Source organism: Mus caroli, unplaced genomic scaffold (genome assembly GCF_978045245.1).
Source record: "Mus caroli unplaced genomic scaffold, Mus_caroli_1 scaffold_15, whole genome shotgun sequence".
Classification (NCBI taxonomy): Eukaryota; Metazoa; Chordata; class Mammalia; order Rodentia; family Muridae; genus Mus; species Mus caroli.
This window is the reverse complement of record NW_028227270.1, coordinates 65,577,933-65,601,840: the sequence shown is the minus strand read 5'-3', so window position 1 is coordinate 65,601,840 and position 23,908 is coordinate 65,577,933. Positions and strand designations below refer to the sequence as shown.

The 23,908-nt window shown below is 50.8% G+C and overlaps 1 protein-coding gene across 4 annotated transcripts; it reads right to left on the bottom strand.

The window, feature by feature from the left end:
• Positions 1 to 8,035: 8,035 nt before the first annotated feature.
• Positions 8,036 to 15,776, bottom strand: Sncb (synuclein beta). Of its 4 annotated transcripts, XM_021180889.3 has the most exons (6): positions 15,490 to 15,776; positions 14,748 to 14,877; positions 12,113 to 12,154; positions 11,836 to 11,954; positions 9,052 to 9,141; positions 8,036 to 8,717 (listed from the first exon to the last, which is right to left on the bottom strand). In XM_021180889.3, the coding sequence occupies exons 2-6, from the start codon at positions 14,866 to 14,868 to the stop codon at positions 8,685 to 8,687; spliced, it is 405 nt and encodes a 134-aa protein (XP_021036548.1). In that variant the 5' UTR covers positions 14,869 to 14,877; positions 15,490 to 15,776; the 3' UTR covers positions 8,036 to 8,684. The 4 variants fall into 4 exon arrangements, with proteins under 4 accessions (XP_021036548.1, XP_085687185.1, XP_029340877.2 ...); XM_085831059.1 differs by lacking the exons at positions 8,036 to 8,717; positions 9,052 to 9,141 and having other exon boundaries at positions 11,611 to 11,954; positions 15,490 to 15,773; XM_029485017.2 differs by lacking the exons at positions 8,036 to 8,717; positions 9,052 to 9,141; positions 15,490 to 15,776 and adding an exon at positions 15,100 to 15,235 and having other exon boundaries at positions 11,611 to 11,954.
• Between the last annotated feature and the right edge of the window lie 8,132 nt (positions 15,777 to 23,908).

The following is a 23,908-nucleotide window of genomic DNA, read 5'->3' as shown; positions in this document are numbered from 1 at the left end:
TTGTGCTGGTCCTCTGAGGTTCCATCTTGTGGATGAAGGACACATTCTGAATGTTGGGGAAAGGAGATGCCTGTGGGATGATTATCTTAACATATGAGCTCACAGTTGAGCTTTCTGCTTGGCAGCTGGAGGCACAACAGGAAACCCATCAACTGAGAGCTGATGGTATGGTGGAGGACACAGGTGGTAGGGAGGGAGTCAGCACATGGCGGGAAAAGTATTAAACCAACAGGCAAGCATGGACGCCCTTGCACCACCCAAGGACCACAAGGCTGCTGTGAAGACGGGAGGAAGGAAGGACAGTGAGAAAGGAGACATCTTTCCCAAGAAATCTGGACCCTGAGAGAGAAAAAGAGGTGTGGTGGTATGCACCTGTAATTCCACCACTCAGAGGAGGTTATGGTCAGCCTGGGCTACATAAGACCTTGTCATAATAAGAGGGGAAAAAGAGAGAACAGAAGAACAAAAATGAATGTGGCAGCTTTCACGGAGGCAGAGGAGACTGAGACGGGAAGGGAGAGAGCAGAAGGGAGCGACAGAATGCCGGCAAGGGAGAGCAGGCGTTTGGAGGGAAGAGTGAGCCGCAGACCCTTGGGGTGTCTCTGAGAGCCCTGAGGTGAATATGGAGGGTATGCAGCTCATTTTTGAGGTGCTAGGGCACTGGCAGGGAAGTGAGAGGGTGACCGGAGAACCAGCCAATGTGAGGTTGCTAAGCCAGCTGCCACCGTGGCTGAGTGGAGCTTAGTTCTGTGGGGAAGTCTTAGAAAATGGAGTGAGTGTCTACTCCAGAATCCTTCTGCTTGGAGGCGCTCGTGGGTCTGTGGTTTCTTCCCTGGCATCCCGGGCAAAATGGTTCCAGCAGAACGAGTATGCCTCTTTGATAAAGACTTAGGTGGCAGATGGTTGAGAGTCCTCTTAGTGGGCGTGTCTGAATAGGGTCTGCTGTGAGGTCACAGTCAAGGCATCTTTCTATCTGTGTCCTCTTGCTGGATCCTCTGGCTGCTTCTGTTCCAAAGAGTCTTGTTAACAAGAACATATTTTGAAATTTCTGGACAATCGGCACTTGCTGGAGCAGATGAGGAGCTGAAAACAGGCAGAACAGTGGCAGCAGTGCCCCACCCCCACTCTTGTGCTCTGTGCTAGTGTTCCTTGCCAGTCACCGCAAGGTCTCTGAACTTCAGGCTACCGTATATAACACTTAGCTTCCAGAGGTATGCAAATGCCCAGCAGAGTATAGATCTTGTGGAGAACACCTTTGTTAATAGCAAGCTTGACAGTTTTAGGTGACTTGCCTACCTAAAGCCTCCTGGAAAGTTATGTGTGCCCCTTTATGGAGAGTCTACCAAGGCCTGGAACTTGGGCTCCTTGTATCCAACCTGCATGGTCCGCCACACCCATGTGGAGTGTGTGTGCACTCTCGAATGTGCTTATACCTCAGGTTGGACTGCTGCTGGGGAGCCATCCACATTCGTATGCACCAGAAGATAAACAGGTGCCTGCAGCTCCTTGGCGGGTGCCCAGGCTGGGGGTGGAATAAACAATCCCAGAGATGACTTTCTGAGAAGAGAGTGTGTGTGGCAACCGGCGCCATGGAGACAAGCAGACTGTATCAGAGCAGAGGCAGCAACCGGCCCCCAGTGCCACCCTGAGTGCCTGTGTGCACATGCTCACAAACGACATGACGTGTGTCTCATGCTCTCCCTTCCTCCTCTGCCGTGTCCATATCATGTTCATGCCTATTTCAGACACAGTTGTGTTTCACACCCAAGGCCACCCACTCCTGGGCTCTAGCCAGATAACCCCATCCCAGTTTTGTTTGAAGTGAAAGCTTTGGAAAAGCTTTGAGGTGGGCAGTTAATAACACCTGTAGTTTCTGTCCCCTTTGCCTGTGCACGAGCTATATCACCTAGGCTGAAGATCAGCTTTTTAGCAAATCAAAACCTCCAGGGATGGTGTGTGTGCATGTATGTATGTGTTCATGTATATGTGTGTGCATGTATGTGTATGTGTGCATGTATATCTGTGTGCATGTATGTGTGTGTGCAGGTGTATTCATGTATATATGTATATGTGTACATGTGTGTGCATTTGTGTGGTGTAGATGTGTGGTGTATGTGTGTTATATGTGCATGTGTGTATGCACATGTGTGTGTGTGCATGTGTGTGCATGTGATGTGTGTTATGTGTTAGAGTTAGAACTATGGTGTGTAGTAGCTCCCAGAGCCATCTTTGGGCACTATTCTTGTACGCAGTTCAGTGCTTCAGAGAGATGTGCACAGCTCATGTCCACATGCTCATCACCCGGGCTGGTGAGATGGCTCAGTGGGTAAGAGCACCCGACTGCTCTTCCGAAGGTCCAGAGTTCTAATCCCAGCAACCATATGGTGGCTCACAACCATCCGTAACGAGATCTGGCGCCCTCTTCTGGAGTGTCTGAAGACAGCTACAGTGTACTTACATGTAATAAATAAATAAATCTTTTTAAAAAAATTAAAAAAGAAAAGTCATCACCCAGACCACAGATTCCTTCAGGCTCCATGCCTCTCCGGCTGCACACCGTGCTCCCCACCCTCATGACAATGGTGGTGCTCACTAGGTGTTCCATAGTTGTTCCCTCATCTTATTCAATTCTTAAGGAAAGCCAACGGAGATGGAGAATTATTAGACCCACTTAGACAGATGAGAAAAATAACCAGGCTCACACAGTGAGCAGAGGGACAGGGAGTTATAGTGGCTTTACAGATACACCTGCAGCACCCATGTTTGTGCAGCCCCCCCCAACTTAGCCCAGACAACTCACACCTGACAAGACCCCTGACCCCCTTGCTCCCAGGCCCTCACTGTGCTGCCTCAAGAGTCGTGAGCCAACAAGCTGGGCATGGTGGCAGAGGCATGCAATCTCAGCTATTCAGGAGGCAGGAGGATTGAGAGCTCTGGGATCGAGCAGGATTGAGGCTAGCGTGGACTAGGATATCAGCAATGGACCGAGGTTGTGTAAAGTAAACAAACAAACAAACACCCGAGCTGAGGTTGTAATGCAGCTGCAGAATACTTGGTTCGCATATGCAAGGTCCTGGGTTTGATGTCCAGTACTGAAAGAGAGAAAAATCGCAATCTGATGCCCACACAGACCCTTTCCCTACCTCTCTGCAACTCTCCACCCCCAGCAGCTGAAGGCTGGGGTGGCCCAGGATTTGGACGGGTGACTCAGGCTGAATCATGGCCCAGCTGCTCCTTGATAACCCCTCCCATTTCTGCCCAGAGAGTCTATTTGGAAGGCAGGAGGTGGGCCTTGGTGTTGTGGGAAACAGGGAGCAGGTTGGGGGATGGTAGGGGGCAGAGTCCTTAAGAAGTAGACACAGTGTAAAAGGGCTTCTCTGGAAGCCGTACTCCTTATCCAGGAAATGTGGCTCCTTTTGTTTGGAAATAGGCCAGGAGCTCTCTGGCTAATTCCGGAGCTCATTTTGGCTCCCTTCCCCCATCCTATAGCCCTAATAAAATAACACCAACATTAAGTATTCTAATTGATCACTCACAGTTAACTGCCCTCTCTCTGCAGTTTATAAAGCACCTTTTAATCTGGGGGTGGAAATGGACACCCTCACACGGAAGCAGAGGAAACCAAAGTTCTGAGCGCTCGTATGAGCTGGCCAATATCACACTGTTGGTGATGTGATAGACACAGGGCAAAAGCTCAGGCCGGTGGAAGGTAAGGACTGAGCGGCTGACCTGGTGGAAATGCGGTGGGTGGGGTATGTGAGGTGATGTGTAGCCATGGGAAAGGCGAGGGGCGTGGCCCTGGAGGGTATGATGAGATATGAAAGGCATACCGTGGTGTGGCATAGTTGGGCCAGGGCCAGGACACTGAGAGGCAAGGCTTATGGAGAATGGTACATGCAAGATTGTTAAATTTTAATTTCCTTGTAATTAATGGATTATAGAAATATCTGTGCCTTCAAATCTTTCATTGTCAAAGACCAATATTCTAAGACCAATAAATCCACAGCATGGAGTTTCCCTGGAAAATGCTCGGCCTTGGAGACTTTCCTTCCAGAAACCTCAATTTTGTTTTTTGTTTTTTAAAACGTATATTGAAAGAAAACAAAATAACTGCAGGCCTCTGCTAAAGCTATTGGGAAACTTGAGTGAAATCACCACCCTGCCCTTTCAAAGCTATGGGGGACTCCACAAAGGCCTGCTACTGTTTTTCACACTTTTCTTTGCCAGTTAACAAACATCCATGGGTGCTGGGCAGAGGCAGAGTGGGCTTCTGGAAGCCTGGGGGCGGCGCTGAACAGGGAGTGGGTGACATCTCTTCCTTTCCCCCTGCCTGGGCTGTGTCTGGCCTTCCCCCACCCTCAGCCCAGGAGTCTGTTTCTAGGCAACGGGATGGATGCAGAGATGGTTCGGAGGGGAGAGAGCTAAAAATAGGGAAAGGGAGAAAACAAAAATAAAGTTCCAGAGAAATCCCTGAAACCACATCACTGGGGCTGGGGGGTGGGGGTGGGGAGACAGACAAACGGCATGATAAGGGCATGGGGACAGCCCCTAGCCCTTCATTAGGGGACCGAGGTGGTTTTCCAGCTTGCTGCTCAGCAGGAGTCTGCGGAGTGCTGATGTGGACAAACATGGTGAGGCAGCCATGAGGAAATGGCTTCGGAGCGATGGGAAATCTCAGGAGAGAGAGGGTTTCACTTCCACACTTCCACACAGCGGCAGAGCCAAGAGCAGATGCTTAGGGGGAGAGAATGGAGGCAAACAGAGAGAGAGAAAGAGAGAGAGAAAGAGAGAGAGAGAGAGAGAGAGAGAGAGAGAGAGAGAGAAAGCCAGGACCATCAGGGGGAGGCTGGGTACTTCAGGGAATTCAGGGAAGCTGGGGATGCCTGGCAGGTCTCAGCCCCCTGACGGGCACACCCTACCTGTAACATCCACTCTTTCCAGAAGATAGCCTCCTGGAGCATCCTTTCATTCAAGTTTCAGCTCTGCCTCAGACACTTGACCTGGCCAACTTATTTTTTTTTTAATTTTATGACTTTTTTTTTTTTTTTACATTTATTACATTTGTAGGTAAGGAGACACATTCATGGAGGCCAGAAAACAGTTTTCTGACTTTGGTTTTCACCAACTGTGTTGAGTTCCAGGGATCAAACTCAGGCTTGGCAGTAAGCACCCTCCTCACTGCTCAGTGACTTGCCTTTCAATGTTGCACATCGCCATCGCCTGCAGACTTCAACCACACCCTTTGGTGTTTCTCCTAAAGCTTGGATTTATCTTTATCCTCTTTCCCTTTCTTTTCTTTTTTGAGATGGTCAGGGTCTTGCTGTGTAGCACAGGCTCGCCTTAAACTCACCATCCTCCTGGCTCAACCCCACACCTGACATTATTGACCACTTTGTGATCCCTGGGATTTGAGCTGTCAGAATGCCGGGGTTTCCCGACAGCCCTCAATTGTAAGACCAGAGCACGGTGCACCCAACACGTGTGGACAACACCCTGAGCAGATATACGAGCGTAGCACACATGTACATCCATATCACTGGGACAGTCCTCACAGACGGCTCAACAGGCACAGTGTCACTACAGTCTCCGAGGTACTGAACATGTCTGTCATTCTACCTTTCTGTTTCTACCTTTGCCTGTCATCCATATTTTTCCATTTGTCTCTTTTTGAAGCTAGAGAAAACAGGTTTTGGAAATTCCAAAGGTCTTGGCCTTTGGAGTCAAGCATAGGACTCAGTGTGGGCTTTTGACATTTCTCAGCAATCAGGCCTGGCCAGGTAGCCTGCCTCTCCAACTCCTATTCTCCCACTGGAGTTGAGGTTGCAGCAATGACGTATTAAGAGTGGTTTTAAGGGCTGGAGAGATGGCTCAGCGGTTAAGAGCACTGACTGCTCTTCTGGAGGTCCTGAGTTCAACTCCCAGCAACCACATGGTGGCTCACAATCATCCCTATGAGATCTGACGCCCTCTTCTGGTGTGTTTGAAGACAGCTACAGTGTGTTAATATACTTAAAATAAATAAATAACTCTTTAGGCAGAAGCGAGTGGGGCTAGCGGAGGGAAAAAAAGAGAGCGGTTTTGAGTGAAATTAGTGAAGATAAGTAAGATCCCAAGGATGTGGGATACAGCCAGAACTCGGGAAATGGCTCAGACCCCATGAGCAGGATACACACCACACCACACACACACACACACACACACACACACACCATTAGACATCGGCTGGCATCTTCTGCTGACACTTCTGGACTTGTGCCCGGAATGCATTTAAAGTGACTCTGGCAGGTGAGAATGTTGGTCTCTAAGCAGAACCATTCTCAGTGGGGCCAGGTGTAGGATTTGGCAAGTAGAAAGGAGGAGATAAATCTTTTCACAGGCCAGATGGTAAACCTAGTTTTGACATCTAAAAATGGGGACCAGGGGCTGGAGATAACAGGAGAGCCAATAAATAAATAAGGAAATTCAGGTGCTGGTTTACAGATATCAGCGCTTTCTCTTCTCTCTCTCTCTCTCTCTCATACATACATACACACACACACACACACACGTGCAGGGGCTAGGTGTAATAAAACCTTTCTGTTTTTACCTTTGCCTGTCATCCATATTTTTCCATTTGTCTCTTTTTGAAGCTAGAGAAAACAGGTTTTGGAAATTCCAAAGGTCTTGGCCTTTGGAGTCAAGCATAGGACTCTGTGGGCTTTTGACATTTCTCAGCAATCAGGCCTGGCCAGGTAGCCTGTTGAAGGCTAGAGAAAACAGGTTTTGGAAATTCCAAAGGTCTTGGCCTTTGGAGTCAAGCATAGGACTCAGTGTGGGCTTTTGACATTTCTCAGGGCAGTCAGGGCTGGTGACCAAATGGAAAAGGTGTGCACAATCCAAGGGTATTCAAACTTAGAAAAATATATAGTGCTGGTAAATTAACTGTATCTAAGCCAAAATTCAGCCGGAAGGCAGCGGGTTGTAGGTAGTGTGGTAATTGAGCCGAAAAGGGCTTCTAGCTCCTATCTCTCTCACTCATCCAAGCCCACCGGTTTGTTTCACACGGTCATCTGTTAGCTGCTTTCTGCTACCAGACGTGAAAGCCCAGGTGACCAGAACACATTGGTCTCTTGTAGGGTTAATGGCTTTCCCAGACTTGCCATTGTTCCGCCAACGACGGGAAAGAGGATGACTGAATGGAGTAAGCTGATTCAAGACGATGTTCAGGGGGGCTTCTCTGCAGGAAACCAGAATATGGCTCTTGCGCAGGGAACGCAGACCTGACCACCTGCAATTGGAAACGCTGCGCAGACTGGGGCGGACCCTGTGCCAATAAAGGCGTTTTCCTACTTGCAGAGGCGGAACCTCCACGCATTGCGGATCTTATCGAGGTTCCCCATCTTACTCTGAGTCCGCGGGAGCCCCCTAGTGCTGATCGTGGTGTGCTCCCGGTGTCTGGCAGGCTTCCCAGTATTCTGCAGACCCTCTCCTACTCCAGCTGAAATCTCAAACTTTCAGTAAGAGGAGAGTACCGCCTACCGGGAGCTCTGCCCTTTCCTGGGCCTGCCGCCATCGGTTTTGCTTGCGTTGGGCGGGTGTGAGTAAATGAGTGTGGACAGGACTGGAGTGGGAGGGGTCTGACAACGGTTAAGGACTTCTTTCTGCGGCGCGTCAGCAACCGGGCCAAAGAGCGCAAGTCTGCAAGTGCGCTCTGGCCTTGGTGCTGACATGCGAGCTCGCGCGTAGAGACTGGCGCCGGTTCTCGCGCGTGCATGCGTATTCATGATGCCCGTGCGGTCGTTGCTTCTTTTGGTCCTGCACTCCCATTCCTGTCAGGAGGTGGCGCCTGATGCTAACTTCCCACCTCCCAGTCAACTTCAATCTCAGTGTGGGTGGTGGTGGGGGCAGTCACCCTCTGGGTCCTGGGCCAGTGTGGAGATGGAGAAGCTGAGATCCCAGGTAGCTAGCGTTGTACCTGGGTTTAGTGTGTCAGAGTTCAAGGAACGAAGGGGCAGTCTGGGGCCCAGAAGCCCAGTCCTGCCTAGGCGGCGCCAGCTACAGACAGATTGGCTTTATTCATGGACACACTGGGGAGCGGCTTGGCCGCCCACCCCGGGACACGCTCACACGGTGGGTTGGGGGGACTCTCCATGCCACAATCACAACAAACGACGCCCGCGCTCGGACCGAGCGGGCTGAGGGAGGGGGCATGGCACGACCTGGCTCCTGGTTTGGGTTAAAAACAAAACAGAACAAAACAAAAACATTTTAGGGGTCGAAGTGGGGCTGCTGGGGGAGCCCCTTGGAGAACCTCTGTTAGGATGGGGAAGGAGCCATAGTTTTCCCATCTTGGTTTAAAAATACATAGAACATGCTACATCCGAGCAGACACTGGACCAAATGGAGGGTGAGGGGCAACACTGGTAGGGCGGGGCTCCCAGCCGGACCTCTCTGCCCGACTCCAGTCCACACCTCAGGGATGAACGCGGGCAAGTAGGAAAGACGGAAGGGCAGGGCAGACACTAACACAGGCCCCGAGGAAGTGCCTCAGAGCCGAAGGAAGATCTCGTGTTTTTTGGGGGAAAAGGTAGAAGGACAGCCCTGGCTCTGGGGGGTGGAGGGGTGGGGGGTGGGGAGGGAGAGAGATGGGGCAGGGACAGGGACAGAAGGAATTGTGCTGCTGGTGCGAGGCCCTCCTGGACCCCTTACGCCTCTGGCTCGTATTCCTGATATTCCTCCTGCATCAAAGGAAGGGTTGGAGACTGAGAGGTCAAGGGTAGCCTGCCCACATCCCTCCCCATCAAGGAGGAACAATGTTTGTCCCACCCCCTGGGCAGGGAGAAACATGGAGTTGGGGCCAGCTGAGACAGTCCAAGGCAGTTGTGCCTGGGGGCCTGGCGTTAGGCACCATCTGCCATCTGCCCTCCACTCCCTTCTTCTGCCTCCTGGACCCTGAGTTATTGAAGCCCTTCCCCCACCGCCTAGCTTTATTATGCTAGGGACCACCCACCTAGCTAGGGGTGGCTTCAAGTCTTCAGGGGCGCCTCTACCCCAGCCCTGCAGCCCTCTCACCTGGGGTGAGTCCTCATAACTTTCCCCTTCTGGTTCCATCAGAGGCTCAATCAGGGGCTCCTCAGCGGCTTCTTGGGCCACCTCCTCTGGCTGTGAACAGAGAAAGGCAGGGCTGGGTGGGCAGCTGGAGAGCCCTTAAAGAAATTCCATGATGATGTGCTACTGGTTGCTTGGAAGCGTGGGATCTCTAGGGTGGCTTGGCAGTGCCAGGTATGGTTAGGTGAGTTGTTTATTTGGAGGTCTTAGAAGGGAGAGGTGAGAGGGACCTGTGAACAGTGAATTCCCAGCCAATCATCAGGGGAAGCTGGAGTGGAGAGAGTGGAGAGAGAGCTCTGAGGGGCTCAGGCCACCACCTGACAGTCTCTACCCCTATCACTGAGACTGGAGAGATGGGGAGACAGCACAGGGCTCTTCCCTTTAGGCACAAGCTGCTGGACTGACTATAGGACCCAGGAGAGAACTCTGGTAGCTCCCCTCCAGGGCTGAAGGGAACTGGAGTCTCAGGTATGGGGCTGGAAAGGGGCTCTGTGCGGTTCCCTCCACTGCCTCCACCCATCCCTCCCTCCCCCAGGGCTGAGCTTGGCCTGATTTCTTCACTGTAGCTATTTTAAGATAAGCTGGAAGCAACAGCTCATGGTGTTGCTTGGATGTGTGAGCTAAGACTCTTCCCCTCCCCCCTGCATCTGCTGCCCAGATGGGCACAGACCAATGAGCACGCATGTGGAGGTCTGCTAGACACATGGCTGGCCGCCTGCAGATCAGCACATATATGTAAACACAGGATAACTTGGGGTGTATTCATGGCTGTAGAAGACCACACGTTGGGCTGGCACGTGACTAGGAGGACCCTGGAGCTGTGGTACTGAGAAGTTGGCACTGCCCATTGCCTTAGCCCCTTGGAGTATTGTCTACTGCTGCTTCTGTGGGCACAGAGCTTTGCATCTCCCGTAAATGAGCATGGGGGCTCATTCCTCTCTCTGTGGAGATGACCAAAGCAATAACAAACGTCGCTTTGTCCCAAGTTACCCAGTTGTGATGGGAACCCAGGAAAGACACAGTGTTCAAAGTCCCAGCTCCAGGCCTTGAAGGTATAGTTTCAGGCTAGAATGTGTGTCTGGCATGCTGAAGATCTTAGGCTCAATCTTCAGCATCCCTGCCCACAAATAACCCCCAACTGGAGCCGTTTGTTTGGAAATGAACACAGCAGGAGAGTAGAATGCTCTGGGCCTAACCACAGTGGAGCATGGCCCAGCAGGAATGGAGAATCGCCATTCTCAGACAGTGGCAGTCTTAGAAGTCACGCTGTAGAGTAGGACAAACAGAATGTAGAGGAGCGCACACTCCTCTCGGTGACATGCACATGACATTGATGAGCACCCAAACAGTTTGCAATGATGGAGGTTGGAAGCAGGGACCCCTGGACTGTGGTGAGTGGGTGGGGTAGGCAGGGCCTCAGCAGAAGGAAGCTAAGTGATTACACACGATGCAAATGCTTGGGAGGCACTCCCTCCATGAACCAGGCATGTTCCACTGCCACGTGCAGTCCTGGATAGGGTAAGAGTCTTTAAAGGCAGCAGAGTGCAAGAATGCTGGAGGCATTTTGTGTCTTGAACTGGCCGCTGGCTTCATTAGGAAATCGCTTTCTAAAGTGTCTGTCTTGGGGGGGGGGGAGCATTAAAGCAACCTTTAAAAAGAGATTTATTTTGCACTCTTGCTCTCTCCTCTTGCTCTTGCTCCCCCTCCATCTCCCTCCCACTCTTGAATAAACTCTATTCTATACCTATTTTTTAAAAGATTTTTAAAAGTTTTATGTGTGTGAGTGCTTGCTACTCATGTGTGTCTGTGTGTGACACATGTACATCTGTGTACCATGTGCATGCCTGGTGCCTAAAGAGGAAAGAAGAAGACACTCGGTCCTTTGGAACTGGAGTTGTAGATGGCTGTGAGCTACAGTGTGGATGATGGGAACTTTACTCTGCAAGAGCAACAAGAGGTTTTAACTGCTGAGCCACCTCTCTAGTCCCATAGACGGAGCCTCATATAGCCCTGGCAGGCCCTGTATAGCCCTGGCAGGCCCTGTGTTCGCTGCCGTCCTGATCTCGGTCTGCAGGTCAGAATTTCTATCTCAGGAGCTCACAAGATGTGGTCTCTGGAACTGCAGCACTAAGGTCCCTTGTATACTTCATCTTCTAACTTCTGCCCCAGGACCTTTGTGCTTCCTGTTCAAAACCTCTTGGGATACCATTCTGGGACATCTCAGGGCTGTGTCTCTTCAAATGGCACCTCCCAGGAAACCTCTCATGGCTCAAGAAGACCTGTCACAGTGTGTGCCCTCCCTCGCCCCCCCCCCCCAGTGTTTTTTTCTTCACCGCACACACATGCCCCATCTGATATCATCATACATACTGGATGGCTTTGCACTGGGCTCTCAATGCCTCGGTAGCATGCACAGAGCCCACTGTGGAGCTACGAGGGACAAACCTTCACTGATAGGGACAGTCAGCCAATGAAAAGAGCAAGCATAGGTGTGTGCAGATGTGGTTGGGAATATCTAAGGTCATGCTGCTAAGTGAGCTATGCACTGACAGGGATCCCTTCACAGGATCTATAGACACCTCCCCACAGCTTCATTTTTAGCTGAGTGTATACAGACTTGTAGGAAGGGAGGCAAGCAAGCTTGTGCCCCAGTCTGGGGAAGTGAAGGTGGAGTGGATGGTGGCAGATGTGTGTGCCAGCCTGATATGTGTGACATGTTGTGGGGTTGGGGTGGGGGTAGGCACTTGCCTTCAGGTCTGTGGGGAACTCTTCCTTCTTCACCAGGCCCGTGGCTGCTGCAATGTTCCCAGCCCCAGAGAACACAGCTCCTCCCAGATGCGATGCCTGCTCCTTGGTTTTCTCAGCCACTGGAGTAGAGAGGGGTTTGGGAAAAAGGTTCAGTGCCAGGTCCCCGCCCCCCACATAGTGTCCCAGAGTCTTCCCTCTCCAGGGGCAACCCCAAACAGAAGCCTCAGTAGTCCCCATGCCCCTCACCCCCCATAAAGCATTAGTACTGGTCTGGTACCTGAGGCCACACCTTGTACCACTCCCTCTTTGGTCTTGCTTCCTATGGGGAAGAAAGAAGAACATATGGAACAAAGATTCCAACCTAACACTGGGGCTAGGCAGTAAGCAGAGGACCCAGGTAGCAATGAGTCCCCTGAACCCTTCCATGAACCCCATCCATCCCACATCTCTCACCCCCATGCTAACTACACTCAGTCCCTATACATACTTCCTTAGGTCTCTGGTTCCCTATCCCAGTACCCACACCCCACCAGTGGAGGCCAGCGGCCGACTGAGTACCAGGGTAAAGCTCTTAGCGTCTCTTAGTTTACCATTTGGGCTGTGATGGTGGGTGGGGTGTTGTTCTTTCTTCATAGTTGGAAAACAGAAGCACAGTAAGGGCCCTGCAGTTAGTGGCTGGGTGAGCATCCAAGGCCGACTTGAAACTGTTCCCAGCTACGGTGTAGCCCAGTATGGGAGGTAGTGATGCTGGGAAGAATGGCCATGCTCTTGCCCCATGCCCTGGCCCCTGCTGCACTTCTGCTAGTCTGTCTCTTCCAAACAAAGGGCCAGCTCTTCCTCTGGCTAAAGTGGAGAGTGTTAGGTGCAGGTGAGTCTAAAGGTGAGGTTCAGATTGCAGAAGGCACTCATGCCATTGGCTGTGTCTTCACCAGGATGGTTGGGTAGCATTGGAAGAGGCAAGACATTCTGACCACAATGTATGTATCCTCCAGGGCTTGGGGAATCTGTTGTGTGAAGATTTAGCAACCAAAGGCTAGGCTAAGGCCACCACAGAGGGGATGAATCTAAGCTGGCTAGAGGAAAAGGCGAGGCCAACAAGACTCTGGAGGCCCAAGGGACAGGAGTCTGCCTGCATGCTATTCATTCACTCACCAACAGATTGTCTGCACATTTTATGTGCAAAGCCTGGGCCAATGGCTCGCTCTCTGTCCTTAATTAGTAGGGAGAGGATATTTAGACTCCAAGGGACTGCAAGAGGTGGGGACAATGCCTAGGCCTTGAGAAATGGGGAACACGTGGGTATTCTAAAAAGAGATTAGGGAGGAAGAACCCAAAAGCAGGCAGGCAGGACTCTACCTGAGGACCAGGTATGTATGGTAAAAGCCATGCTGGGAATGTAGGCGGAGGTAGACATGATGGACGCATCATGCCAGGCACTAGGAGCAGAGGCCATAACACAGAGGTTCCCTTGGGCACGGGAGGAAGGAAGAAAGCACCTACTGGGGGGAGACACCACAGCCGGGAGAGGCCGAGCCTATGAGCAGAGTCAATAATGTGGTCCTGGGGTTTAAGGAAGGATAGGAAGGAGAGACAGGTAAAGAAGGGAGGCCCTGGCATTGCTAGGCCGATGTGAGCTCAAGACACTCTTCTGCTGGGCTTAATTACTACTGCTCTTGTCTCAGGTGGCAATGCGTCCTGGCCTCCCTGCAATTTGCTTGGTCCCCAAAGGTCCAAGGAACTATTCTGAACTAGTCAGATCATGTCAGTCTCTCACTTGTAGCCTCTAACAGCAATCACAAGGATGCTTCAGCCTGGCCTATGTGGCCTTCTTACGGATTGGTTCTTGACTGCCCATCTGAGCTCTTCCAGCAAGAGCTTTTCCGCCCATTCTATGGTTCTTTGCATCCTGCCTCTCTGCCTTCCCAGGACCCTTAAGTAAGGTGCAGGGCTGATCCTGCGCACCACCTGACAGTAGCTCCCCTTTTTGCTCTCTTCCCCCAAATGATCCCCACACTTGCTGCTCCATGTCAGATCCTGCCCCTGAAATGCTGCGCCTTGCCATGAGGAGATCAGGGCTCCGACTCCATTGTCCTCTCAGCATCCACACAACGCTCGCTCGAGACACAGTATGCTTTTAGTGGTCACAATCCAAGCCTGCAAATGACCTTGGGCAAAACATCCAGCTCTTTTCCACAAGAGCAAGCCCTAACCTATGATCTGAGCCCCGAAACAAGGGGTGAGCTTCCATTTCCAGCCCTTTTCTAAGGGTTATATGCATAACCCTTACAAACTCCCCTTTCACACTTTGGGTGAGAGATATTAACCTCCCGACCTTTGTCCTGATACCAGCTGGCAGCTGCTGGGAGGATGAACTGGAGAGACTGCCAAGGTAAAACCACAGGCTGTGAGTGTGTGTGTGTGGGGGGGGGGGCGGGGGCTGGTAGCTGGAGAGAGCCCGCCAATAACCAGGAAAGTGGGGCTTTCCAGCGGGATTTATACCCGGGCTTCTGGCTTTACCAGCTGTGTGACCTTGGGCAGAGTGGTGAACAGAGGGCCCCAGAGTCGCTGATCTGTAGACTAGCCCAAGAATGTTAGATGCTATAGCATTTCATTGCACTTGGCCTCAAGTAAAGGTTCCCCATCAGGTCACTATTAATAGTGATGACGGGGTAAGAAAAAGGAAACCCTGGAGAGCTCACCACCTTGGTCCCTGGTCTTTCATTTGAACATCATCTCCACCAGCTCCCATCCCATTCCCACCTCCCAATTCCATGGACTGGCTGTGTCCCCAGTGACCCCTACTGACCTCGCCCATCTGCTGACTCATATTCTCATGCCCAGACCCCGCAATCACTCTGAGGACCCTTTCTGGTACCCTCAGAAGATACCCAGCCCTGCAGCCCCTTGCCCACCGACATAGAGGACGCCTTCCTTGGTCTTCTCTGCTGCCTCGGTGACCCCCTGCTTGGTTTTCTCAGCTGCAGCCACAACGCCCTCCTTGGCCATGGACAGGCCCTTCATGAACACGTCCATCCTGGCGGCCTGGGGAGGGCGAACACACAAGTGCCGGGGCGCTGGCTCTGCACCCTCACTCGGGCCCTCCCGGGGGACCTGGTGCCCCCTCCCTCCCTTCCTCAGACTTGGCGCGCTTCTGGGCCGGGAGCCCCCTCCTACCCTCTCCACTCCCCAGGTCTAGGCCTCAGAGCTATGCTGCGGCGAGTCCTAGCGTCCTTGAAACCCCGGGATGCGGGGAGGGGCCAGCACCTCAGTTATCCGGAGATCTGCAACCTGCAGGCCCGCAGAACCGGAAGCTAGGCTCGGCGCGAACACCGGGGCCTGTCTGTACACACAACAGTCACACGCTCTGCATACAAACACACACCACGGACATGCTCACGTGCACACACACAGAACACGGGGCGTTTAGAAGCGCATGGACACTCCGGCACACGGGCACGGACGCACGTCCGCACGTCCACCCAGACTGTAGCAATCAGAGAGGACAGACGCGCATCCTGCAGTGCACCTGCCCGCGCCCGCTTAGCGCTTTCCTTTTCTGTGCCCACGTTTCTCCCAGGGCAATCTCCATCCCGCTCCTCACCTTACCCCAGATCCCCCTGGATCCCCAGTTCGGTGCTCTTTCCGGAGCCTCACCTGGGTTTCGGGGCCGGGCTGGGGGATGGAGCTGTGGTGGCCGCAGCGGCTGCTACTGCGAGCAGATGCGCGGGGCTGGGCTACGCTGGGTATGGATGGACTCGGGGCCAGTGGGGTCCTGCCGTGGTCAGGCTCTTGAGTCACCCTCCCTGAGCTGGAGCGCAGCAGTGCTCCGGCCTTGGGTGCTCTGCCACCAAGGATGCTACTCGCGCGCTCCGGCTCCGCTCCGGCTCCTGCTCCGGCGCTGCGGCAGCTCTGAGCTCAGCACTCCCCCCTGGTGGCCGCGCCGCCCCCTCCGCCTGACTGACAGGGGGCGGGGAGGGTGACATCTCCCCAGAGCAGGCGAGCCTCCAGGGGAGGGCCTCTGACGTGCAGCCGGGGACCCTAGTGCTGGAGACGAGTAGTCTTTGAGGAGGGTGGGAGGTGGCAATGCGGCGAGCGAGGACTGATGTAGAAATGATACGGTTGGCTTGGAAGTTCAGAGCGATTCCAATCCTAGCTGCGTTTGTTAGTAGCTGTGGGATCTTGAACTGCCTACCTCGCCTTTGAAACGCCAGGTTCCTCTTCTGTAGAACCAAAGGAGGGAGTCAATGCCCGTCTAGGCACCGCTTGGATGGGTGGTGCAGGTTGGGTGGAAACAGTGCTAAAGAAAAGCAGGGTTCGTATCTCAGGGAGATGCGCTCATGGCTGTGCAGAGACAAGAGGCAGGAAACAAAATCAATGTATCCACACTTGAATCATACAGGGTTACTTCAGCCTGTGAGAGGAGTTAGGAAGACAGAGAAATGCTGATGTAAGAAATGGACTTGAGGCAAAGTAGGTAGACAGCAAAGGCCTCTTCCAAGAAACGACTTGGAATAGAGAGATCCGGGAGAAGCAACAAGATAGGCCTAGACAGGCGAGGGTGAGATCCACAGAACCAGACCCTCAAGGGCAAAGGCCGGGAGGCACCACCATGCTGACGGGCAGTCAGGATGCAGGGCAGCCTGCTCAAGACCCAGACAAGAGCATCTGGTTTATGGTTATGGGAGGGCATTCCAGCTGCACGGCAGGACCTCAGTCAATTCTATAAAAGAATTATACCCACGCAGGTGTGGCATCCCAGATGAAAGGGACCCTGTGAGCTCAGGGAGTCAGGGAAAGAAGTAAAAAGGAGGTGGCGCTTAGTTTGGGGCTTGTGGGGTGGGTAAGGTTTTCCCTCGGGAACAAGAGCAGAAGAGCGTTTTAAGCTAACGATATATAACACAGATGAAGGCAGTGGTGGCAGAAGTGCTGGTCTGGGCGTTTAAGAGATGAGGTGTGCCAACGGCAGACAGTAGGGCACGGGTGGGAAAATGCTCATGGCTGTGGTAGGGCTGTAAGTTGGCAGAGGCTTTAAGAAGGGCAGTTTGGCAGTGTTTCCTAGGACTATAAATGCACGCTCCTTTTGGATCAGCAGTGCCCCTTCCAGGAACTCACCCTGCAGATCTCTATTCTTGCATGTGCACACTGACATGTGGGCCGGGACAGTCACTGTAGGAAACACTGACAATGTTCTAAACGTCCTCTTAGAGGTCTGGTTACTTCCTTATAGCACATCCACCCAGTGGCACAGTGTGATGGTGTGGTTAGGAACCATGAGCTGCCCCCCCTCCATGTACCAACAACACACTAATGAGTCAAGATGGCGTTAGTGAGAAGCCAGTGCAAAGATTGTAGGTGTTGAGCAAGCTAATTTCGATACATAGAAAATTATATTACTTACTTACATATTTAACAAGTTATATGTAAGAATATAGTTTTATGCATAGCAATATGTTTATTGTATCTGTATGTAATGTATTTGTATACATTAGATATAATAAGTGTATATGCGCACACTATAAGTGTTTATCACAGACCATATGTATTATATACAAACATGTGCCATACAAATATACACATATAGTTGATCTTCTCTATCAAAAGGTTCTGCAACCTTAGACTCAACCAACAACCAATCAAGAAGACCATCTGGAGAGGTGGCCCAGTGACTGTTCTTCCAGAGGATCAGAGTTCAGTTCCCAGTGCCCTCATGAGGCTGTTCACCACCAGGTATAATTCTAGCTCAAGGGAATCTTCTGGTCTATACAGGCCTGTGGAATGTGCTCTTGTGTGTGTGTGCGCGCGCGGGCGCGCGCGCACGTGCGCACACACACACACATACACACACATATACAGAATTTAAAAAAACAAATTTTAAATAAGAAGGAAAATTATGTAAACAAGCATTATCTATGCTGAACACATAATTTTTTGTCGTTATCTTTTAAGTGATAGTTACCTAGCACCCTGCTGTGTCAGGTCGTAGAAGTCCTCCAGGGTGATTAGAGTCTGCAGAAGGTGGGGTGCAGCCTATGTACATTGTCACACCATTATACATAAGGGCCTTGAGCATCCACTGATTTCGGTGCCTGCCGTGGGTCCTGGAATCAATCTCTGAGGGTACCCAGGGATGTCTGTACACATCCATCGCCAGGAAAGACAGGACTCTTTAATGACAGCCACAAAATTATAACTGAATTGCCTGGGAAGTGGACAGAAAAGGGCAGGCCCAGGATAGACGGCTCTGCTTCCATCACCTTTCTTCTTTGTGCTGCGTGGTTATTTTCCCTAGCTTGGGAGATGCGTAGCTTCATGACATTGCAACTGTCCACTCTTGTGATTGGGGACTCACTACCTTCTGAGGCAGAGCCTACCCCCTCCTCCTCTACAGACAGACATTGCCAACCTCTGCTACCTCAGCTTCCTCACATGCAGGACACACAGCTGGCACTTGTGGCTGGAGACTAGTCTCAGCAGGAACACAGGGGTCTGTTCTGATGAGGAGGGGTAGAGGTGATGGTGACAGCCCTTGCTAGTGGCCATGGACAGCAGTGCCACCCTTCCTAGAGTGTCCAGCATCAACAGAGCAAGCACAGTTGCTGACCCCAACCCTGGTGTCTGGGAAGCCCCCCATGGACTGCCGGGCAGTGGGCTCAGCATCACTGCAGGCTGCACGGTCGCTGTGGAGCTTTCTGTCTTCCCAGAGGTGGAGCCAGTCGGTGTTTGGTTGTGGATGTCTATTAGATGAGCTGGTCAGAGTTTCTGTGGCCTGTGTGCAGAATGCTGGTAAGAGGAAGAGTGCAGGAAAGCGGGTCAAGACAGAGAAGGGAGGGGACAAAGATGGACCCTTGTGCCTCGGAGTAGGGAACAGCAAGACATGGGATGATTTGGGGAGTTTGTGGTTTTGTTGTTGTTTTTTCTTTGTTTTGAGATAAGATCTCACTATATAGTCCAGACTGCAGAGATTCACCTGCCTCTGCCTCCCGAGTGCTCTGATTAAAGGGATGCCTGACTAAATTTCTACTGTTTAAGTTAGTTTAAGGCTACAGTCCCTTGTGGTGTGGGAGCAGGTATGGCAATGAGAGCTGCAGGCCTGTGGTCACACAGTGACCACAGCAAAGAGCAGGTAGCCAGAGAGGATGCAGGAGGAGGACCAGAAACATGTGGGAACACTGTGTGGCCATAGGAGATGGGGCTCTCTCCTCTCTCTTCCTATCTTCTGTTCTTTTCTCCTCCTTCTGTGAGATGGGACCTTGCTGTAGTCCCAGCTTTTCTGAGTCTAGTGACTTTCCTGCTCATCTATACCTGAGTGCTGGGATCGCAAGTCTGGACCATCATGGCTGATCTTCACTTTCACTTTGTAATTGCTGCTGTGTTGGGAGAAAGCAGCTTTTGGGCATGGGTGGCAGCTTGGGTCTGGCTCAGAGTCACCAGGACACACGCAAGGATTCCTCATACAGGCGGTTGGATATGCTTTTCTGTATTTTAGGTCAGGGCCAGAGAGATCACCATTTGTATGTCAGTGATGCTCAGGCCCAGGGAGGGTGTGAAAAGATACATGGAGACAGAGTAGAAAGGACCTGTGGTGATTTGAACACTTGGCCCAAGGAGTGGCACTATTAGGAGGTGTGGTCTTGTTGGAGTAGGTGTGTCACTGTGGGGGTGGGCTTTCAAACCCTCCGACCAGCTGCCTAGAAGACAGTCTTCTCCTGGATACCTTCTGATCAAGATGCAGAACTCTTAGCTCCGTCTTCAGCACCCTGTCTGCCTGGTTGTGCCTGGACGCTGCCATGCTTCCAGCCCTGATGAAAATAGACTGAACCTCTGAACTTGTAAGCCAGCCCCAATTAAATGTTGTCCTTTATAAGAGTTGCCTTGGTCATGGTGTCTCTTCACAGAAGTGAAATGCAACTAAGACAGTACTTAAGAAACCTCCCAGATCAAAGAGGAGGCTGTGCTCTCCAGAGAGCCTACACAGCGGAGCTGGTAGGTTGTGGTGTGGGGCACAGCTTTCTTGGCAGCACCTGGCCACTGACATCTGAAAATCAGAGCAGTACTCACAAGACCCTCTCAAGACTGGGCCTCCTAACATTTTCTTGTGTGAGAGCAGATGGGGAGGTCACCAGAAATAGTGAGTCTCTCTCTGCCCAGTCCCCAGCTGCATATGGTCTTCTTGTAATCTCTGGAGCCCTACGATAATATTAGGTAGAAGGTTGGTTGGGGGGTTGTCACCCATGCTGTGGTGGGGCTCTTCTATAACGTGGCTCTTTGGGGCTACCCACCCTCCTGTAGATAAGCCCAATAAACCCATTAGTTCATGAGCTGGACATGGTGGAGTTGTCTTTGGTCTGTCATTGGTGATCTGTCTGTCTGGCTCAAGTGGGTATTCTATTTGCTGATGAATAGTTCAATGAGTGGTTCTCAATGCTAAGAAGGATGCAAAAGGAGGGGTGGCCTGAAGAGATCCTGGGGACAGTAAGTCTTTTAGATAGAGTGGGCAGGAGCTAACTCTATCTAACTAACTAAGCTAACTAAACTCTGAAGGACAAAGAGGGAAAATCAATTGTTTAAAAAGATTTGGGCTTGTAGGTATAGCTCAGTGGATAGAGAGCTGGGGTTCATTTCCAGCACCCTGTATATAAGGGGTGGTGGCACATACCTGTAATCCCAGTACATAGGTGGAGGTAGGAAGATCAGAATTTGGGATCATCCTCAGCTACATAACAAGTTTGAATCTGTGGCCAGCGCGGGCCATGAGACAGGGATGGTGAAAGGAGGGGAGGAAAAGATGGAGAGGGAGGGAGAGATGGGGAAGGAAGGGAGGGAGAGGGAGAGAATTTCAAAAGCAAAGGCTGAGGCAGAATGGCCTTGGCCTGTGGGAGGAGCATCTCATGGACCCTGTGAGGTGGGATCACGCTGGCCTCAAGCCTGAACTGTGGATCCCATTCTGGTTGTCTAGGAAGGCCTTAAACAAAAAAGTTAAACTCTCAGATCAATAGCAGACGACCTCTCTGAGACACACAAAGAATGTTCTGTAAGTAGGCAAAATGGAAAGCAAGGACAGAGTGTTCAGAAAGACTCATGCGGTGGTGCTGTGGCCAAGGCCAGAGCTGGTGGGGACAGCACAGGGAGAGGAATAAGCAAACAGGAAAGTTTCAGAACAGGAAGTGGGGTTCACAGAAGACCTTCTCTCTGTGTGAGGCTTGAATGGATAAAATAATGTAGACAACCCATCTCCAGAAAGACGATTCCCTAGAACTGGTGTGCTTTGGTCTAGAATATTAGTAAAAACAGAAAGAAAAGCAACAGAATAGACAATGGAAATCCAGGTGCAGAGACTTTGTTGGCCCTTTCTGAGGATGACGAGGCATGAGATAAAGAAAATGGAGTGGCTTCAGTTTCTAGGAAAGAAACACAAAGATAGATCTAAGCAGATTGCTTCTTTGGTCCACTGGGAAGAATTATCTGGCTTCAGGACAGAGGAGGCTACTGTCCGAGAGGACCACTCACAACAACATCACGACGGGTGAAGATGAACATTGCCCTCTTTACTGAGCAGCCAAAGTGGACGCTTAGCCACTGTCCATGAGCTGGATTTGCACGGGGGCGTAGGGGTCTTGCAGTAATGCCGCAGACGAACCTCACTTGGGTTCTCCATCCACGGGCAAAACTTGGGTTCCGGTTACAAGTGGGCAAAGAGTCAGCTAGAAGAAGGCATGACAAACAGACTCAACACAAGGGAGTGTGGATCTGAATGTAATTTGTCAAATCGAGCATCAAACTTTTTATACAGAAGAAAATGGGGAAGTAAGGTGACACACCGGCAAGGTACAATGAGGTTACTGGATTCTTACATAAAACAGAGGAATGCAAACACAGAAGGGCTGGCAGGAACCAAATGAGATAAAATTCAATGTTAACAACTGGGAATCAAAAGCAGCCCCACATAAGGTCCACTTAATCTTAGAAGTCAGGGGCAAGGGCTTCGTGCCCTTGCCATAGTTCCTATTCTAGTCTATTGTATAGTCCACCTTCCCCCTAGGCCATTGTAAATACTTGTGTATGGGTGTAACTCAGCTATCTATAGTTCTAAGTATCTACTCTGGTTCCTCCTTAGATCACAAACTTCCTTCTTCCTAGATAATGGTAAATTCCTGTGTAGGGCAGTGACTTAGCTATCCATGCCCAGGGTTGGCTCAAGGACTGCCTAGAAACTAACTTAGCTATATATCAAAAAAAATCAATCCTTAGAAGCACTTATAATTGAAAGACCCCCGAAGGGAGACCCTCACTCAAGTCTCGGGACAGCCGCGAACCCAAGAAGACACTGAGACCGAACTTTAAGATGCAGAGAGCAAGATTTAATATAGCAACAATAAGCAAGCACATAAACCAGAGCTCTGGGGCCGAAACTCATACACCAAGCTTGGTGTAGAGGAGAATCGACGACCGGCCCAAATTTTTCACAGGCTTATATAAGAAAAAGCCAGGGGGGGAGCAGGGCAGGGAAAGTACAAATTTACGTCATTAAGGGGTTTTGCCAAGGGTTTTTCCAAGGGGCTTTCTAAGGGGCTTTACGTAACCAAGGGGTCGTGTCCTATATTTTGGCAATGTACCCGATCTATTGGAACATTCCCTTATCTCAAGAATGTTCCTGGCACAGTCCCCAGTTGGGAGGGGTGGACTAGGTTTGTTCCAGGAGACCCTTATCTAAAAAATGTTCTTGGAACAGTTTTCATTTGGGAGGGGGTCGGACTCTGGGGTGAAGAGTTCAGGAATGTACTCTGGGGTGAGAAGTTCAGGAGTGTTCTGGGAACAATCTCTAGATGGGAGGGGTAGGAGGACTCTGAGTTGAAGAGTTCAGGAAGAGTTCAGTAATTTTCTTCCTTCATTCCCCACTCCTTTTTAGTAAGTAGCTCTAATCTTAGAGCGAGTTTTCGGCCTCCTGGAGGACCCGATATTGTTGCCTTAGTATCATAACTTGCACTGCATTTATTCTTTCTCTAATAAAAGCTACTAACTTATTGAGGATGCAGGGGCCAAAAGTGAGCAAAAGCATAAGTGTAATTAAGGGTCCTGCTATGGTGGAGAGGAGGGTGGTGAGCCAAGGGGACTTATTAAACCAGCTTTCGAACCATCCTTGTTGGCTTTCTCTTTCTCTTTTACGTGTATCTAGGCGTTCTCTAAGTTTGGCCATAGAATCTTTGATTACTCCTGAATGGTCAACATAAAAACAACATTCTTCTTTTAGGGCAGCACAAAGTCCTCCTTCTTTAAGGAATAATAAGTCTAATCCCCTCCTATTTTGCAGCACTACTTCAGACAGGGAAGTTAAAGATTCTTCTAATTTAGTTATAGACTGTTCTATAGTTCTAAGATCAACATCCATAGCTGTACGTAATTCTTCATAGTATTGGGGGGTCTTAATTAAGGCAGCGGTCCCTGTACCTACTCCTGCTGCTACTCCCAATCCTAAAAGTACTGCCAGAGTTAAGGTAACGGGTTCTCTTTTCCAGCGGACCCGGTGATCAAATTTGTCTAAAAAGGAGCTATCATCATGATACAGGAGTCTAGGAATAAGTTGAACTAAAATGCAGAAATCTTTGGAACTATTAAAAACAGACATAGATACACAAGGAGTGAGACCGGTATTGCAAGCCCATACTGTGTCTATGGGGGGCACTAGATACTGACCACTTTTGTTAGGCTGGATGTTCTGGGTCTGATTACAGAGGTGCCCTTTATCCTGAGGTACCTGGCCTAAACAAAGCCCACTTCCTGAAACTGCTGCCAGAGTCAACTTTCTGTTTTCTCCCCAAAGACATTGAGAATGATCTGAAGTAGTATTATAAGTTCTGATCTGAGCAATTCCTTCATAATAAGGGGGCCTAGAGGCATAGCATAACCAACATGATTGAGTCATATTAGGATTAGTCCTATTTAAAACTAAAAAAGCTCCTTGGACTAGACTGACCAGACGGCTCTCTGTGTCTAGGGGCGGTGGGGAAACTAAGGTTGGCTTCATGAGGGAAGTATTAGTCCCTTGTTAGGCCCTATGGGTGTTACCGCCAGGTCT

What these genes read in the sequence shown, in the direction of transcription:
- Sncb (XM_085831059.1), bottom strand. Translation starts at nt 14,868, where the DNA reads ATGGACGTGTTCATGAAGGGCCTGTCCATGGCCAAGGAGGGCGTTGTG. An exon ending in GGAAGGCGTCCTCTATGTCG is followed by an intron (nt 12,155 to 14,747) that starts GTGGGCAAGGGG and finishes TCTTCCCCATAG; the next exon opens with GAAGCAAGACCAAAGAGGGA. An exon ending in GGTACAAGGTGTGGCCTCAG is followed by an intron (nt 11,955 to 12,112) that starts GTACCAGACCAG and finishes TCTCTACTCCAG; the next exon opens with TGGCTGAGAAAACCAAGGAG.